General features: G+C 48.5%; 1 protein-coding gene and 1 long non-coding RNA gene across 3 annotated transcripts; one reads left to right on the top strand and one right to left on the bottom strand.

Moving 5' to 3' along the window:
* Positions 1 to 1786: 1786 nt before the first annotated feature.
* Positions 1787 to 6450, top strand: LOC141408781 (uncharacterized). The gene is made up of 2 exons (XR_012425526.1): positions 1787 to 2003; positions 5359 to 6450. It is a non-coding gene; the product is annotated as an uncharacterized lncRNA (long non-coding RNA).
* TMEM98 (transmembrane protein 98) lies at positions 3439 to 16700 on the bottom strand. 2 transcript variants are annotated; one of them, XM_005583411.5, is made up of 8 exons: positions 16636 to 16700; positions 13646 to 13721; positions 13389 to 13567; positions 11763 to 11894; positions 10732 to 10765; positions 8607 to 8722; positions 5549 to 5608; positions 3439 to 4296 (listed from the first exon to the last, which is right to left on the bottom strand). In XM_005583411.5, exons 3-8 carry the CDS (start codon positions 13517 to 13519, stop codon positions 4089 to 4091), a joined length of 681 nt encoding a protein of 226 aa, XP_005583468.1. In that variant the 5' UTR covers positions 13520 to 13567; positions 13646 to 13721; positions 16636 to 16700; the 3' UTR covers positions 3439 to 4088. The 2 variants fall into 2 exon arrangements, with proteins under 2 accessions (XP_005583468.1, XP_045231093.1); XM_045375158.3 differs by lacking the exon at positions 13646 to 13721.
* Positions 16701 to 16986: the final 286 nt, after the last annotated feature.

Genomic DNA, 16986 nt, shown 5'->3' with positions numbered 1-16986 from the left:
AAAAGATTTGAACTAGAAGAGAATGGAATGACTCTCATGTCTGTTCTTTCCTTTCCATGATGGATTTCCCACCTGCTGCACCCAGGCAGGAAGATGTGCCAGTGAAAAACACAAGTTGGGGAGCTGAAGATCCTGCTCTGATTCATATTAATTGTGAGACTCCAGGAGAGTTACTGATCTTTCTGCTTTGGTCTCCTTACCTAAAACATTGGGATAATAAAAATACAAATAGGATGAAATAGGAAGAACCAGTTTTGCCTCAAATTCTCAAAACTGCTCATCAGCCTTTCTCATAGAAACACAGTAAGACCCACCAGAACAAACACAACACAACCATATTACTTCCCCCGGCACTTTCTATGTGTGTGTACATGTGTGTGTTTTGAAACGAGGTCTTGCTCTGTCACCCAAGCTAGAGTGCAGTGGCTCTATCAAGATTCACTGCAGCCTCCGCCCCACCTGGGCTCAAGCGATCCTCCCGCCTCTGCCACCTGAGTAGCTGGGACCATTTTCTGTTCTGTTGCTTGACTCTTTCTTTATCAAGTCTCCATTCAGGCAGCAGCTCTTTCCTATTTCAACCGCCCCCCTGCCCCGTCCCTGCTCTGTGTGCCCACGGCCCCTCTTGCGGTCCCCTCCAACACAGCACTGGCTACAGCCATGGCTCCAGCAGCTGCTCATTTCTCTATCGCTCCTTAAGGGCAGGGATTGTGCCTTTTGTTCCATAGCTCCAGCATCTAGCACGACCCCTCCTTCACAGTAAGCTCTCAGTATGCATTTATGGGAGACAGGGAGGAGGTGAGGAGGATAGAAATTCTTCATCTGACACTTTCCCCACATTTCCAAGGCCATAAAGCAATGCAGGGCCTTTGAACTATAGGCCATTTTCTAAAAGTCCACTCGTGTGGGCACACAGGGTCTCTGAAGAGAGGGAACTCCTGGAATGAGGCAGGTCAGGGGGAGCACCAGGGGAAGTTGGATGCCAGGAACACATGTTCCCTCTCGGAGATCTCACAAGCTGGGGGAGTTGCTCTAGAGGAATGTGAGCTTGCACAATCAACCCTTTGAATGTTGATAAGAGGCCCACGGCTTTGTATGTCTCCATATGAACAGACTTGTAGCAGGGCAGGGACAAGGCTACTCTCCCTACTGCAGGGATTCCAGATTTTTGGCCACTCAATTCCAGAGCCCATGAACAGAAGTCGCTGTTTGGACCAAGCCATGGTAACTGAGGTGATGCCATCTGGGTCAGCGGCATCAAAGAAGGGGAAGCTGTGGAGAAAGAGGGGTTAACATTGACTAATCAGAACCAGGTCCACAGTTGGGCAGCTCACACATACCACTTCGCATGATTGGCATACCAACCCAATGACAATAGCCTTGATCATACAGATGGGAATGCTAAGGACCAGAATGTTAAGAACCTGACCAAGCTCACACTGTAAGTCACTGAGCCCAAATTCAAACCTAATTCTGTCTGACTTCAAATATCTTGTTCTCTTCACATTGAATTCCTATGTCCAGGTAATTTCTTTTTCATCAGAATTTGAGTCTAATGCTCCTACTCCAGGCCAGGGGAAGGGAGACATGGAAGGAAGGCTCTACTACCATCTATATAGACGCTAGTGAACTAGGGACTTAGGAATGTGTCTGTTGCCTGGGAAACCACATCTGGCACAGAGACACTCCTGAGATCCCTGGCACTCACTAACCAGCCCCTTCCAAGGGAGGAAGTAACTTCAGCCAACTCCCAAAGGGCCTAGAGGAGTGGCATTGCCTCCTACCCCCTGACTGCTTCTACCTCAACCATCAGCCACCAACACCAAATTTATCCAGAGGCTTCTTGTACAGCACTAGAAAGAAAAACTACACAGCAGTGGAATCAGAAATCCTACAGTCCAGCAGACACCTCCAATATCTTTGGCAACCTCTCCTCACAACAGAAAGGGCAGCATCTACGGGATCCAGAAAGCCGGTGTGCCAGGACTTGCCAGGACTTAGAGAAGGTAATTGACATTGGGCATTGCTTTAGGGGTGCTGGGAAAGCTCTCCACCCCACAGACCCATACTGGGTGGATGGTATTTGAGATACTAATTCAGAACTGCTTCTCTGTGGCTTAGGGCTCTAGTGCAGGCTAAAATGCAGGGGACACTTAGAACTGTGGCAGCCATTGCACTTAGCATGAATTGCTTTCCAGTCTAATTACGAAAACGGGCTCTGAAAGGGAGGTAAAAAGAAAATAGGAGGACTCTGGATGTTTACTGTGGAGGCCTCAAATAGAAAAGTCGAAGTAACTTTGTATACATTCCCCATTCACAGCTTGACAGGACAGGAAAGTTCACCACTTAACGTTTTTAGGGTTGATGGAAGCCACCAATCCAATAAGGTGTCCCCTGGAACCCATCCAGAATCCATCCTTTAGTCCATGAGAGTTGAGCTCCAGCTTCCCTCTCCTGACTCCATATCCCAGCTGTGGTTTGGTGTACATTGTGCAGGATGGAAATGGCCCATTTTCCTGGAGAGAATGAAATGTGCCCAAATTGAAAGACAAACCAGGCCCCAATCTTGCATTTGGGAATATGGGTTCCTGGTTTCCTAGAATCCAGCTGAGGAATTTCCTGACTTCAGTTAGAGAAACTGACATGGGAACAGGTATGCAACTCCAAACATGCTTGACAGCATAGGCTATGAACCTGGGCAGCCCCTATACCAGGCCCCTCTCCCAAGAGCAAGCTGGCTCTGAGAACCTGAGAAGTAAAGAACTTCAAGCTTTTCCTACAGGCTTATGATAGAAATTATGCCATCTGGGTATGTATCCAAATTATATAATTGTGATTCTGGGTCATAGTAAAGTTTCAAGTCATAAAAATGCCCCTCGTCTCAATGTTTCAAAATGAACAGATATTAATATCAGAAGAAAGGGGGAACACATCCTTCATGTCATCGCTATTGTTAATGTGGAAACTACTTCACAGTGGTATCTTCACTTCTGCCTGAATTTCAAGAGGTCTTTAAACATATTTTAAATATATGTATGTTTTGGAGACAAAGTCTCACTTTGTCGCCCAGGCTGGAATGCAGTGGCACGATCAGGGCTCACTGCAACCTTCACCTCCTGGGCTCAAGCAATCCTCCCACCTCAGCCTACCAAGTAGCTGCATGTGTCACCATGTCCAGCTAATTTTTGTAGTTTCTGTAAAGATGAGGTTTCACCACGTTGCCCAGGCTGGTCTCAAATTCCTGGGCTCAAGCAATCCACCCAACTTAGCCTCCCAAAGTGCGAGGATTACAGGTGTGAGCCACTCCACCCAGCCTAAATATCTCATTTTGAGGCATACACAGAAATCATCTTCAGGATTCTTAGGCTCTCTCCTTCCATCTAAGTATGTCCCACAATACACCATCCATATGAATTTGACTCAATAACTACACACTTGAGGGAAACATTAAGTATAAATTTACTATCCACCTAGTGGTAGCTAGGTAAAATTGCAGGCATAATGATAAAAAAGAAATCATCAACTTTATAGTTCCTCAGTTTCAAACCCAAACCTGTAAGGGGGAGGAGAGACTCAGACGCCTCAGGGACCAGGCAGATAATACAAATAAATGAAACAGGCCAGATGAGAGTACAAGTCTTGCCAAAAGAAGCAACCCCTACTTAGTTTCAATTGATTGTCCTCTTCTGAAAATGCAGATCAGAATTGCCACACATTCTGGCTGATCGAGAGAGGCCAGAAATTCTAATTTTAACGTGAAACCTCTTGATTTCTTAGACGCTGGCTCAATTTTCTTGAAAATACTAGCTGAGCTAAATAAAGCTGACAGTCCACCAGTTTTCAGTGCTCCTCTGTGCAGAGAGTGAATGGCACCTCCCCTAACTGTAGTATTAGACTGCCACTCACCAGCCACAGTTTGCAACTGCAACAGAGGCATAAACTGATGCAGATCTCCTGCTTTACTATGCACACACAGGTGAACTCTTGAGCCATGGAGAACAACTAACTCTACAGGAAAAAGTGGAAGGCTAAGCTGAGCCACCCAGGAATGGCAGCAGGGGCCTTCATGGCTAGCTGCTGGCCTGTAGGCACTAAATTGCAGACTGCTCCTGCAGGAAGCCTTCGGGGCCGGGGAGGCCTTTATCTGGCTCAGAAGCTAGGGCTGCTTCTCGAAGGACTTCCAAATGCTCCTCAGCAGCCGACAGAGACTGGTCAATCCAGTCCAAGCCTCCCGTCAGATGGCAGGCATTCCTTGTCACCAGCACCAGATGACTGACAGACAGGAGCAGGGCAGTTGTCCTAGGGGAAAAAAAAATAGGGTCAGGTTTCCTAGGAAATGAGGGACTTTGCACAAAAGCCCAAATAGACAGACTTTTTGACTAGTATTCCCCAAACTGCACACCTTTCCCTATGATGTTGGTAGGTATGCAATTTAAAGTTGGTTCCATGCTCAAATAAATTTGGAGATGGCTAGGTTAAACAAGGTTAACTGAAGCTTGCCTCAGAGCCTTCTGAGATGTACCTGATAAAGCTCCGAGGAGAATATAACAGGCTGTCTCTCACAAGCCTATTTAAGACTGTGGAAGCCATTTTCTGCAGCACACCTATTAACATCTCCCCCAAAGAGCGCCTTGTGAAACAGTTCAGATATGATCAATCAGATGAGCACAATCCCCAACTGCTGCCCACTTAAACACAGGACAGACACACCCTCACTTAAACATTCCTTACTGATTACAAATCGGTAAGGCCCAGGGCTGGTTTATCCAACTCAAAAAAAACAAAAAAATGTAATTGAAAACCGAAGTGAGGAGTAGATTTTTCAGTGCTGAAAAATTCACTGTAGAATACCTTTTATATAGTGAGTACCATGACGTATTTGAGAATATGTTACAGGTTATTAACCCATGGACAAAGCTGGGCAGCAGTAGGAGTGGGGCAGAGAAACCAAAGTTGAAGCGCTGTGACCCATTGCCGATCTGGCAACTGTTACATGCGTATGAAACAGTCATATAAATCCAAGGCAGAAAAGAATCTATCTTTCTTAAATGGCATGCATCTGGTACAGGAACATAACAATTTCATACGGCTAAGTACACTCTGTGTATGTGCACATCTGGTGGCAGGTGAGCACAGCCATGGCTGACCTGTCACTTCCATTCTCACTGCTCTGGGAACCACTGCCCCACCGCCCCACTGGGCAGCACTCACAGCTAAGGCATATCTGCTTCTGGGGTCCAAAAATCAGAGGGCGCAAGAGGAAAGGTGGAAGGGAAGGCACAGTTAGCATGTAACATGGCCGGATGTCTAATCATAACAATTTAAAATCTAAGACTGGCTCTTTCTTCTCTTGGGTTTCAGGAGAGGACTGGCCTCTATCACCCAGTCAGGAGCCACTCACTGAAGTAAATGGCACCTAAGGCCCGGGCAGCCTAAGGAGTCCGCAAAGCCACCCTCCCTACACAAGTCAGTCAGCCAGCCTCACAGATCTGATAAAACAGTTGTGGACCTCTGCATGACAAACCAAACGTGCACCCACCACCGCTCTCACCGTGCGTCCAGGAGCTTGGGGTCCAACGGAGGGTACATCGACTTCACAACATCATCCACCCTGACCAGAGGCAAAAGGTGTTCAGTACTTCACTTTCTTGATCTCCTTTTCTCCTTCTTTTTTTTTTCTGAGACGGAGTCTCACTTTGTCACCCAGGCTGGAGTGCAGTGGTACTATCTCAGCTCACTGCAACCTCTACCTCCCGGACTCAAGTGATTCTCCTGCCTCAGCTTCCCAAGTAGCTGGGATTACAGGAGCACACCACCGTGCCTGGCTAATTTTTGTATTTTTAGTAGAGACGGGGTTTCACCATGTTGGCCAGGCTGGCCTTGAACTCCTGACCTCAGGTAATCCGCCCACCTCAGCCTTCCATAGTGCTGGGATTACAGGTGCGTGAGCCACCACACCCAGCCCCTTCCTTCCTGTCTATCTTTATTCCAATTCTTCTTTTTTGATATTCTAGACCCGGTCTTTAATGGTTCTTTCTCCAATTGCTTCTGCATTCTCAGACACTGAGGCACAAAGACTTCAGGTTCAGTCTTTGTAGAGACTATTTTGTTTTCCAGTTTTGTTTCAGTTCCAGTGGTTTTTAAAAATACAGTCATACATATGGAATGATGTTCAAGATTACTACTATATTAAAAAGGCAAATTGCCAAATAATATGTAAAGCTCGATCTGTCATTTGCATAAAAATAGATAAACAAAAGCTCTGAAATGTGGGATTGGGAAGGATCTGGAAGAACACTCACCACTTAATAGTGGTTACTTCCTACAATTGGGAGGGAGTAGACTTTCCAGGTCATCTATGTCTGCAGTATTTTAAATTTTTAGAAGCATGAATTACTCTTGTATTCAGGAAAAAAAAAATACAAAGCTAAAGGTATGTAAGACATGGAAAAAGAAGGCCATGAGTTTCATTTGGCTTCACACTGCTCTACTGGATTTCTTCTACCATGTGGTTAATTTTTTAAATCAAGTTCAGAACTACACTCCATTCTGATTTGCGTGGTACAAGGTTTTGCTCCAAATCTGCTTATAAACACTCGACAGGAAGAAAAAATAAAGATGTATTGTTTGATTTCTAAAAGCACTTGAAAAAAGATGGCCTCAAACACTCTTATTCAGGGCTGTGGGGCTGGTGAGGACATGCAGAGACACAGTCACCCTCGGCGCCTGTCTCAGCCAGTCCCTTTCTCTAGTACTGAAGCCACCACCTCGAGACTAATAGGCCATCAACACACTGTGTGGGATAAATGGAGCAGGAAAAACAATGGGGACAAAACATGGCCAGAAGGAGAAAAAAGAGTGAGGGCAAAAGGACAAAGTGAAGACCCTGGCTGAATTATGGCACAGAGCATTCTAGAAGTAGTCCAAGGTGCTCTTTAGGACCGGCCTGTGAGCACCAGGGCTGGTCCACCCTTTAGACAATGCCACACCCTCACCTTAGGACCAGTACTGATCCTACTCACCCAGGCTCACACAGAAACCTCAACCTCCTGAAAGTGCTGCCTTATAACCCATATCACAGGAATCTGCCTGGCCCCCAAATGGCTCTTAGAAGGCACAAAAAGCATGATGAAGGGTCTAGTGGATACCACAGTGCAGAATATTTAAAACTAATGGGGAAGGAGGCTGGGTGTGGTGGCTCACGCCTATAATCCCAGCACTTTGGGAGGCCGAGGTGGGCGGATCACCTGAGGTCAGGAGTTCAAGACCAGCCTGGCCAACATGGTGAAACCGCCTCTCTACTAAAAATACAAAAACTAGCTGGGCAAGGCAGCAGGTGCATGTAGTCCCAGCTACTCAGGGGCCTGAGGCAGGAGAATTTCTTGAACCCAGGAGGTTGGAGTTGCAGTGAGCCAAGATCACACCACCGCACTCCAGCCTGGGTGACAGAGCAAGATTTCATCTCAAAAATAAATAAATAAAAATAAATAATGGGGAAGGAATGCCCAGTGCCCACCCTGAGCCTGGGACGCGGGTTCTTATAAAGCCAGGAGCTGACCATGTAGCTACACCCCACTGGAGCAACTCCAGAGAAAGCCGGGAACTGTTCTGGGCTGAGTCCCTCCCTGGATTATCTCCCTCCCACTCTCTCAACTCATGAACTGCCTGAACCGAGTTCAAGCTGACCAGGTCGTGTCTTCCCTCAAAGGAACTCATGTGGCGGCTCAGGAAACTGGTCGTTTTTATTTGGTTAATCTTGAGGCAGAGAACGGGCTGGTTCCCCGTGATTTACTAGGGGCCATGGCAACAAGGAACGTGTGGGTCCCTGGAACTTACAGCAGTGCCATTGTTTCACCAGGCATACAGAGGTGCCCTCCCGGTGGGCGGGGGGCCAGGTGGCTGGCGGGGGAAAACCCTCTGATTTGCATGTCAGCATACCAGCCACCAGGTGGCAGCACAAACTTAGTACAGCCCTTGGCTCTAAGAAAAGGGCTTTATTTTTCTTCAGGAAATCAAGCCCAAATGAGGGGGTGTAGCTGTTGACTGCAATCCTGCTGGTTGCCTCCCACACGGGATTTCACAGTCAGCCTGGAATTTGGGAGGTTGAAAGCCATATGGCTTCAGCTCCCACCCAGTGCTGGAGGTTGCTGACCTGGGCCAGGGATGGAGCAGTGGGCACAGCCGGAGTGGGTCCCCCAAGCTAGTCTCCAATACAGATTCATGCAGAGACAGGGGTGTGGGCATCTGTGTGAAATGTTGGCCTGGGAGGAAGGTGTGGCAAGGGGAGCTGGTGTGTGGCTGGGAAAGAGGGGCCACTACGGGCTCTGCAAGGCAGAGTCTAGGACGGGGTCAGGACTAGGCACCTGCTGGAGCTTCCTCAAAGCCCTCTCAGATGGGTCATGCTGCAGGTGGGGATGGTGGGAGCACAACTTAGCTGGGAAGTCTCGATATCTAAACCCTCCTGGTCACTCTGTAAATGTGTGGGAAACAAATAGCTGAAGTTGCCTGTGCACCATTTTAAAGAAGAGCCCAGCTCTGCGGCTACCCCAGCATCCAGCCCCTCTCTTTCCTCATGGAGTGTGGGGACCTCGAGGCCGCCAATCGCTCACCTAGGGCTGATCCGCTTGGCCACCACAATGATGTCGCTGACACTGGCTGAAGTCTTCATCTTGGCCCCAGAGCCCATCGTCATGGCAACAAGCTTCTCTGTCAGAGTGTGACAAATCTAATGTGGCAGGGAGAAGAGAGATGAGGGCTGACCTGGCTCCACTCAGGGCCTCACCATCACCCCCCAAGACAAATCAACCCTGCCATGAGTCCCATTGCAGCTGGCCCCCTAACCTAATGGCCAGATGTGAAAAGTACAGAGATGAGAGGAAACGGGTGGGAAGTGGCAAAAGCCAAGGGCATGGCTGGGAGAGGAACTGGGGTGGGAGCCACAGATCAAGGGCAGGGTGTGGGCTCTGGGAAGACTAAGCTGAAATAATCTGTCTGAGAAAAATCATGTGCTCCAATTTCACCTTCTTGCTTAGGGGAAAAACCTACTTTCTTTTTCTATTCCTTCATCTCATGGTTTAGACTTCCACAAGAATAAATATCTCCAGCAGGGCACCCTCAGGAATGGGGCTGAACAAAGGGCCATTGTTCCCTTTGAGCACATGCTCCAAGAACAGCACTTATTTCAACAATGGTCTCAGGTAATATATTAGCGTGTTTGTCAAGCTGATGATGAAAGGACCTTAGGAAAAGCAGGGAAAAGGCAAGACTGACATACAGCCTTCTTTGTTGTCCACCCACAGAGCTGGCCACCCCAGAGCTTGCTTCCCCTTTCCAGGCCTCCCCATGCTAGAACCAACCAACATGGGTGCGTCTCTATCCATGGCAAGGAAGCACCTCTACCTGACCTATACTTGGAACTGGACAGTAGAGAGCAGAAAGAAGCCCAAAGGTCCATCCGGGCGTTAGCCCAGACCCCTCTCCCAGCTCCCACCACAGAGACTCAAGGGCGGGTGACCTAGCAAAAGTGTCTTAAGATCCCAAGAGGGGACTTAGAAGCCCTCTCCTTTGATCTGAGGTTCCCCGGGTAGACACTGATTCCAATTCAATACGACTCCCTCCAGCTGATTCGTCTCACACCACAGATGCCATTTATCCTCCTAATAGACGAGAACAGGAGACAAAACCCAGGCCCAGGACACATCTTGGCTGGGAGAAGGGAAATGTAGTATAGCATTATCCTCTAGTCATTATGCCTACCTAGCTCTATCAATAACCATATTTATATCTATAGCCATATTTGTATATCCAAAGAGCCTCTCGGAATTAACTAAACCTGGACTCTGAGATAATAACTTCCTAGTAGGCATTTATCCATCCCCTGAGAGAGACAGCCAAAGAAGAGGTGGGGTCAATAATATTTTATTAATAGTGTCTTCTACTGAATGTCACTGAAGAAAAGACAAAGTTGTCTCTTTTGAAATCTTGAATATTTACTAGTCAAAGAGGTAAATGTGTGATTACCCAGGTTACTGATGTAAAAAAAAAAAACCTGATATTTGCAACTGGCCGAATATTTCAGTATAGCTATTATTCTATTAGGTAGGATATTAACAGACAAGAATTGAAAACAAATGCTAAAACCATAAAATCACCCAAAATGCAAATTGGATGCAATATTTCAAAGATTCCAGGCATTCAAAGAAAAAATCGTCTGCCTTCAGATTGAAGTATGCCTGCTTTGGTTTTTTAACAATGATTGTCCCATTTGGCTGACTATGGTCACAGCCAAAGAGGGCTAGTGATGACTTTGTAGTCACAGTAGAAATCCAAATACAGAAAGAAACTCACTGTACAGGCCTGAACTCTGTTAGTGGAAAAAAAAGTGTGCAGGGGGAAGCAGGGAAACCCCATTTCTCTTGGCAGCTACATGGTCTCAGGCACACACAGCTTTCTCTATAAGGGGTGAAATGGTGGCTGTGTACCCAGGCTGTCTTTCCCGCAGGTCATTGAATTAAGACAACCAGATGAAATAAAGCCTTTGAAACAGCCTTGAGATTCTGTAAACAGCCAGTCCGGGCAGGAAAGGAAGGAAACCACAAAAATTCCAAGTGTCAGGTTAAGGAAAAGCCTCTTGCGAGGGGTCAGTGCCCTTTCTAAGGTCCTGTTCTACTCCGTCCATACACAGCGGTGCTTTTCGACTCCCCTTTATCCCACAGAGAAATGAGAGAGGTTTACCTTCAAGATGGCAATGCAGTGGGACATGAGACCCCTGGGAAAACAAGAAGAAGTCATCAGTGCTCATCTGGAGGGGCTCACCACCCTCCAGCTCCCACCCTTGCTCCTCAACTCACCCTGACCAGTGGGCACAGTCAAATACCAACCACTGAGAGTGGGAATGCCTCAGTGTCAACATGGACCAGCCCATGAGTTAAACGAGAGAGCACCTCCCCTCCCTTCTCCTCCCCGCACCCAATCTACTCTTCCAGCAAGCTCCACTGTGTGCCTAGTGAGTCATGCTTTATTATAACTCTCAAGCTTCTGGTAGACTGTTCCCTCTGCCCAATGTGTCCTTCCCCTGTGCTCAGCCTGGGGAACTCCTCCTCATCTTTCAAGACCCAAGTCAAAAGGCACCTCCTCTGTGGTAATATTCCGTGAGATCCAGCTCAACCTCCCCAACCCAGGCAAACCTAGACACTGCCTTCTCCATGTGCCTACTGCACTGTACGCAGGGATCTCTGACAGTTTCTGATACTGACTATAACTGTCTTCTCAACTGTTTCAGTATCTGCAGTACCTGACCCAACACCCTGCACATAATGCCCCATAAACATGTGCCCAGGGAATGGATGGCTAAATGGATAAGGCAATGAAGTAGCAGCCGCTTCTCAAAATGTACGGGGTCCTGTTGGATGGAGAGATCCCTGAGATCCTAAAGAAAAAAGCTGCATCTCTGGAGCCTGAGCCAAATTTATGGGCACCTCAAGGATAACCCAAGCACACCAGGGTGACTTTATAACAACCTTTGCCACACATCTATAGGCCGCAGTGTTCAGGTCTACAAAATGTGGGCACAGAAGGAAAGGACAAACACTTTCAAGTCATATTCTGATTTCCCCCAACACTAAAGGCACAGGAAAGAGCAGCAAGTAACAGAGTGACTGTTCTTGAATGCCAGCTAAGTACTCTGGCAAAGGACGCCAGCAAAGGGCACCATTTTCCAGAAGCCCGGGGGGCCGTGGAAAAGCAAACAGTTCCCATGGCCTTACGAGGCATCTTCGATCCAGTCTTCATTCTCCAGAATGGCCTCAATGTGGGGGTTGGTGATAACGACATCATCCAGTTCTAACTCAGAGGGCTCAGACTGGGTCTCCATGGCACCGATGAGGTCCACAATGGGCCTGGAAGAAAAGGCCCCTGTCAAATGGTTTCATGGTGGGTGACTGCTGCTGACCCTCTCCTCACTGAGGCCCACATACACCATAAAAGAAGGAAGGGAGTCGATAAGCTAGAGCAGAGACCACTTGTCCCGGATCCAAACCTAAGCCTAGTGGGGCTGCAGTGCAAGGCAGGGCACGTGGCTAGACAGTGAGTTGGGGAGGCAGGCCGGGGGCACTAAAACAAAAGCAAAGTGAAATGGAGTCAGAAAGAGTAGGGTGTAACTACCTGATTACAAAGATGTTAGGGATATCCCTTCAGGACAAAATTATATCCTTCTGTAACATATTTTCCCTTTAATCCTACATTTTATAGAGAGGCAGTGGTTCCTATTACCCAAACCTACGGGGGCTCCCTACCCGGTCTGTGGAATAACTCTTGTGAACCACTTTGGTCCATCCCTATATCCCTGCCTTTTCCTAGTAACACTGGAAAAGTGAAAGAAGTAAAAACACCTCAAATTTTACAACAGGGTACTTTAGAAAATGAGATACCATGGCATTCTGTTCAATAGAAATGCTTTCCTGGATCATATAAATGGGCATTTATAAATTATGAATCACTTGACAAAGATGCTGATAGGATTAAGACAGAAGGATGAGAAAAACTAAGGGTTAATCCCTGAAGGGTCTATCAATTAAAATATCCCTAAATTGAAAATTAAATCCTGCTTACAAAATATATTTCACATACAATGCATCACAAATAAATCTGCTGGGCAGGCCGAGCATGGTGGCTCATGCCTGTAATCCCAGCACTTTGGGAAGCTGAGGCGGGCAGATCACCTGAGGTCAGGAGTTCCGGACCAGCCTGGCCAACATGGTGAAACCCCACCTCTACTAAAAATACAAAAATTAGCTGAGCATGGTGGTGCATGCCTGTAATCCCAGCTACATGGGAGGCTGGAGCAGGAGAATCACTTGAATCCGGGAGGCAGAGGCTGCAGTGAGCCAAGATTGCACCATCGCACTCCAGCCTGGGAGACAAGAGTGAAACTCCATCTCAAAAAAAAAAAAAAAAACTCTGCTGTGCAAAGAGAGAGATGGTCCTAAGTTGGAATTTCACAAAACCAAATGTTTGTTGCTTAGATGTATGGGCAGAGTGTGGGCATCTGATTTCTGTTCCTCTGGGTCTGGCTGGAAAGTGATTTAGCTTGTCCAATTGCTAAGTGAGGTGGCCAGTTTGAGACAGATGGCTGAGCTTTTATGCTAGGTGAACATGTTCATATTCAGTGACTTTCTTCTTGGCTCAGGAAGCAGAGAAGGAGGTGACTCAGGATGTTGGGAGGCTTAAGGAACATTCTTAAACTCTGAGGCCTTTATAGGGAAGGACACCTGCAGGCACCATTTTAGAACCAAAAAGCTGAGTTAGAGTTGCCCAACACTGAACTACGTGTTCCTCTCTTTTTCTTTAGTTGGAGCCCACCCCTCCTCCTTGCCCTCCATGGGCTCACTCACTTAGAATCATAGCGCTGCAGCAGGTCTCGCGGCCGGCAGTAGCGCTGCCTGCAAACCAGCACCAAGGCTGCAAACGAAGCCAGAAAGATGGTGGCCAGCACACCTATGGCAACAATCACCACGGTCTCCATGCTTCCGGAGGGCTCCTGACTCAGTCCCACTCACATCCTCCTTACGGGCTAAAGTTTGAGAGAACATGAAGTCAGATCAGATCTGGTCAACAAGCCATGAAAGAGAGTGGGACAGGTGGGTCTTACCTGCTGGAAGTGGCAAATTGGGGGAGAGGATGACAGGTGCTAGGTTCCTCCACGACACCTGCAGAGATCTGAGGGCCTGAAGAGAACCAAGGTACATTTTATGCCGTGCCCCAAATTTGCCTTTTCCTTTATCAGAAGAATTTGCTCCCAATTGGACTATGACAGCTTTTTTTTTTTTTTTGAGATGGAGTCTAGCTCTGTCACCCAGGCTGGAGTACAATAGCACAATCTCGGCTCACTGCAACCTCCACCTCCTGGGTTCAAGAGATTCTCCTGCCTCAGCCTCCTAAGTAGCTGGGATTACAGGTGCCCACCACCACACCCAGCTAATTTTTTGTATTTTTAGTAGAGACGGGGTTTCACCATGTTGACCAGGCTGGTCTTGAACTCCTGACCTCAAGTGATCCACCCGCCTCGGGCCTCCCAAAGTGCTGGGATTACAGGCATGAGACACCACGCCGGGCCTTAAGATAGCTTTTTAAACCCTAGACAAAAGGAAACATTTTAACTAGCAGTTGTTTTCACATCCATAAACACATGCACAAAAGAACACCCATTAAAGAAGAGGAAAGATGAAACTGTATTTACTGAGGATCTACTCTGCACCAGGTACTTTGTTCAAACTTTTCCAACAGCAATCTTATGAAGTGGACATTAGTAACCCCATTTTACAGTTGAGGAAACTGAGGTTCAAGGAGGTTACAGAATTTGTCCAATATGCAGTCAGGAGGCAGAAAGCCATCCGCTTAAACTGAGATGGGCATTCACTATACTTTTCCTTACCAAGGAAGAAAGAAGACTGTAAAGGTTCTGAAAAGAGTTCTAATTGTCAGTTTCAATGCTGGAAACTTAGAACTGGCATTAAAGTGTCCATTGCCTCTTGCCTGTTTTCACTCAGGAGACTCTTTCACATCTATTTCTTTTTCTCATAGAATTCTTTTATTTGTATACAAAAGAAGAATGAAAGAAGTCCGTGCATTTGTATACACTAGTCTGTGTACAGAATTTTTTTTGGTATGAACACATAGATAGGCACAAACACACATAAAATGTAACTTGATAACAGTAGCTACCTCTGGAGAAAGGAACTGAAGAATAGGGGTCTTTCACACCTATTTTAAACTCATAAGCCAGAAGAACAAAGGCATCTCACAGAAGTACATATTCACTGTTATTTCATTGGAGGCCTCCTGCTTGCCTCTCTTTGTGCAAGCATTCTCCCCTCTCTGGGCTTTAATTTCTCCACGTGAAAAAAGAACACTCTGACTTAGGAGTCCTGGTACAATACCAGGATGGTGCTTTTCCTCTATTTGCACTTAATTCTATCCTCCATATATTGGAGGGCTCAAACGCTCTCAGTCACCATTCACACTGAGTATTTATTGACCATCTACTGCGCATCATGCAATGGAGATTGGAGACGGATAAGACAGAGACCCTGATCTTAAGAAGCTGGTGGGAGAGGCAGACAGGTGACAAACCACTTCAACTCCATGTGCCTGTGCTTCCTGCAGAAGAACACGGAAAGGAGAGTAAATATGTTTGCATGACACTTTCTGGGTACTGACACTTCCACAGGAGTGCTGATGCTTGAGCTGGGTTTTGAAGGATGCGCAGGAGTTTGCTAGGTAGACAAGGCTGGGACGTGCCTGGCTTAAAGTGCCAAGGAGGCCTTTCTCAAAGGGCTCACAGAGCTGCTCTCCCACCTGGAGCTCACTGGACCACAAAGATGAGAAGGTTGGCATCTGCCTCTTTCATCTGTGTGTATCTCTGATTTTGTGAGAGGTAGGGTGGGGGGAAGGGGGTAATTGTCAGGGTCCACCCCTATTTCTCTCGATGTGTGTTTCTCTGTACTGTCCTTTCATCCACCTCCTTTTGGCCTGTGTTTTCTGCCTCCTCTTACGTCTGCCTTTATCTCTGTTTCTCTCTCCATGCATCTTTCCCTCTGCTGCTCCCATCTCCCCCTTCTCAGTGTCTCTCCTTCCCCTCCCCCATCCCAGGCTTCCAAGACCACCCACTTGGTTTCCTCTCTCTTCCTGTGCCTTGTGTTCCTCTGCGCGTGTTTCTCGGGGTGTGTGTGAGCTGAGTGTGCTTCTGAGTGTGTTTCTCCGAGTGTTTGTGTTTGAGTGTGCGCGAGCTGTTTTTCTTTGTGTGTGTGAGCTGCGTGTTTCTCAGAGTGTGCTTCTGAGTGTGTGAGCTGAGTGTGTTTCTCGGAGTGTATTTCTGAGTGTGAGCTGAGTGTGTTTCTGAGTGTTTTCTGAATGTGCTTGTGTGAGCTGTTTGAGTGTGCTTCTGAGTGGGTGTGAGCTGAGTGTGTTTCTCAGAGGGTGTTTCTGAGTGTGTGTGAGCTGAATGTTTCTCCGAGTGTGCTTCTGTGTGTGAGCTCAGTGTTTATCTTGAGTGTGCTTCTGAGTGAGTGTGAGCTGAGTGTGTTTCTCGGAGTGCGTTTCTGAGTGCGTGTGAACTGTTTCTCTGAGTGTGCTTCTATGTGTGACCTGAGTGTCTATCTTAAGTGTGCTTCTCAGTGCGTGTGAGCTGAGTGTGTTTCTCGGAGCGTGTGTTCGCGGTCCTTCCATGCAGTCTGTCTGCGTGGCGTTTCTTTGTGTTTTTGAAGAGTAAGTTTTCCTGTTTCTCTCCCTCTCTTTCTCTCTCCCTTACTTTCCCCCTTCCCTTCCGGTTCTGGACCCACAAGGACAAAACAGATCCAAGACCCTACCCGCTTCCCCGTCCGTGCTCGTCCACCCAGGACGCCCACTCTGTCCCTGGGAGGGAGGGACCCCCAGCCCGCCCGGGACGCGCTGCACGAGCCCCGGAGCGCTACCGGGCGCGGCTCCCACTCCTTTGCCCAACTTCGGGCGCGCGGCCCCGCGGCGAGAACAAAGCTACGGCGCCGGCCTCCCCTCTCCCCGGCAGCCGGGCCGGGCCCCGAGCCCTCCGAGCCCCCCGCCCCGACTCGCCGCGGCCCGCCCGGCCAGGCGGGGCTCACCCACCTCAGGCTGCGGCTCCGGGGCGCATCCCGCGACAGTCCCGCCGATGGCAAAGTCCGGGCGCGGGCGCGGGCCTGCAGCGGAGCATGCCGGGAAGCGCCGCGGCCCTAGGAATCCAGCCCCGCGCCCCCGCGCCCCGGCCCCGGCCCCCGGCCCCCGGCCCGCGCCAAATCCCCGCCGCCAGGCGCCGCCGTCACCGCCAGGCCCCCCGGCGGCCGGGGCAGCTGGGAGGCGGGCCCTGGCGACCCAACACCCCTTCCTCGCGCCCCCGCGGAGGCCCGCCCGGGCGGCAGACGGAGAGGGGCGCGGAGGGTCCCTGCCGGCGCCCCGCCCCGGGCTGGCGGTCCCAGGCGG

Source organism: Macaca fascicularis, chromosome 16 (assembly GCF_037993035.2).
Source record: "Macaca fascicularis isolate 582-1 chromosome 16, T2T-MFA8v1.1".
NCBI lineage: Eukaryota > Metazoa > Chordata > Mammalia > Primates > Cercopithecidae > Macaca > Macaca fascicularis.
The sequence above is the reverse complement of the archived record's forward strand: the minus strand, read 5'-3'. Positions and strand labels throughout refer to the sequence as shown.

Coding starts and splice junctions, on each gene's coding strand:
- TMEM98 (XM_005583411.5), bottom strand. CDS start 13,519: ATGGAGACCGTGGTGATTGTTGCCATAGGTGTGCTGGCCACCATCTTT. Junction 10,766..11,762: donor GACTGGATCGAAGATGCCTC/GTAAGGCCATGG, acceptor TTGTTTTCCCAG/GGGTCTCATGTCCCACTGCA. Junction 4,297..5,548: donor CCCAAGCTCCTGGACGCACG/GTGAGAGCGGTG, acceptor TTTTTCCCCTAG/GACAACTGCCCTGCTCCTGT.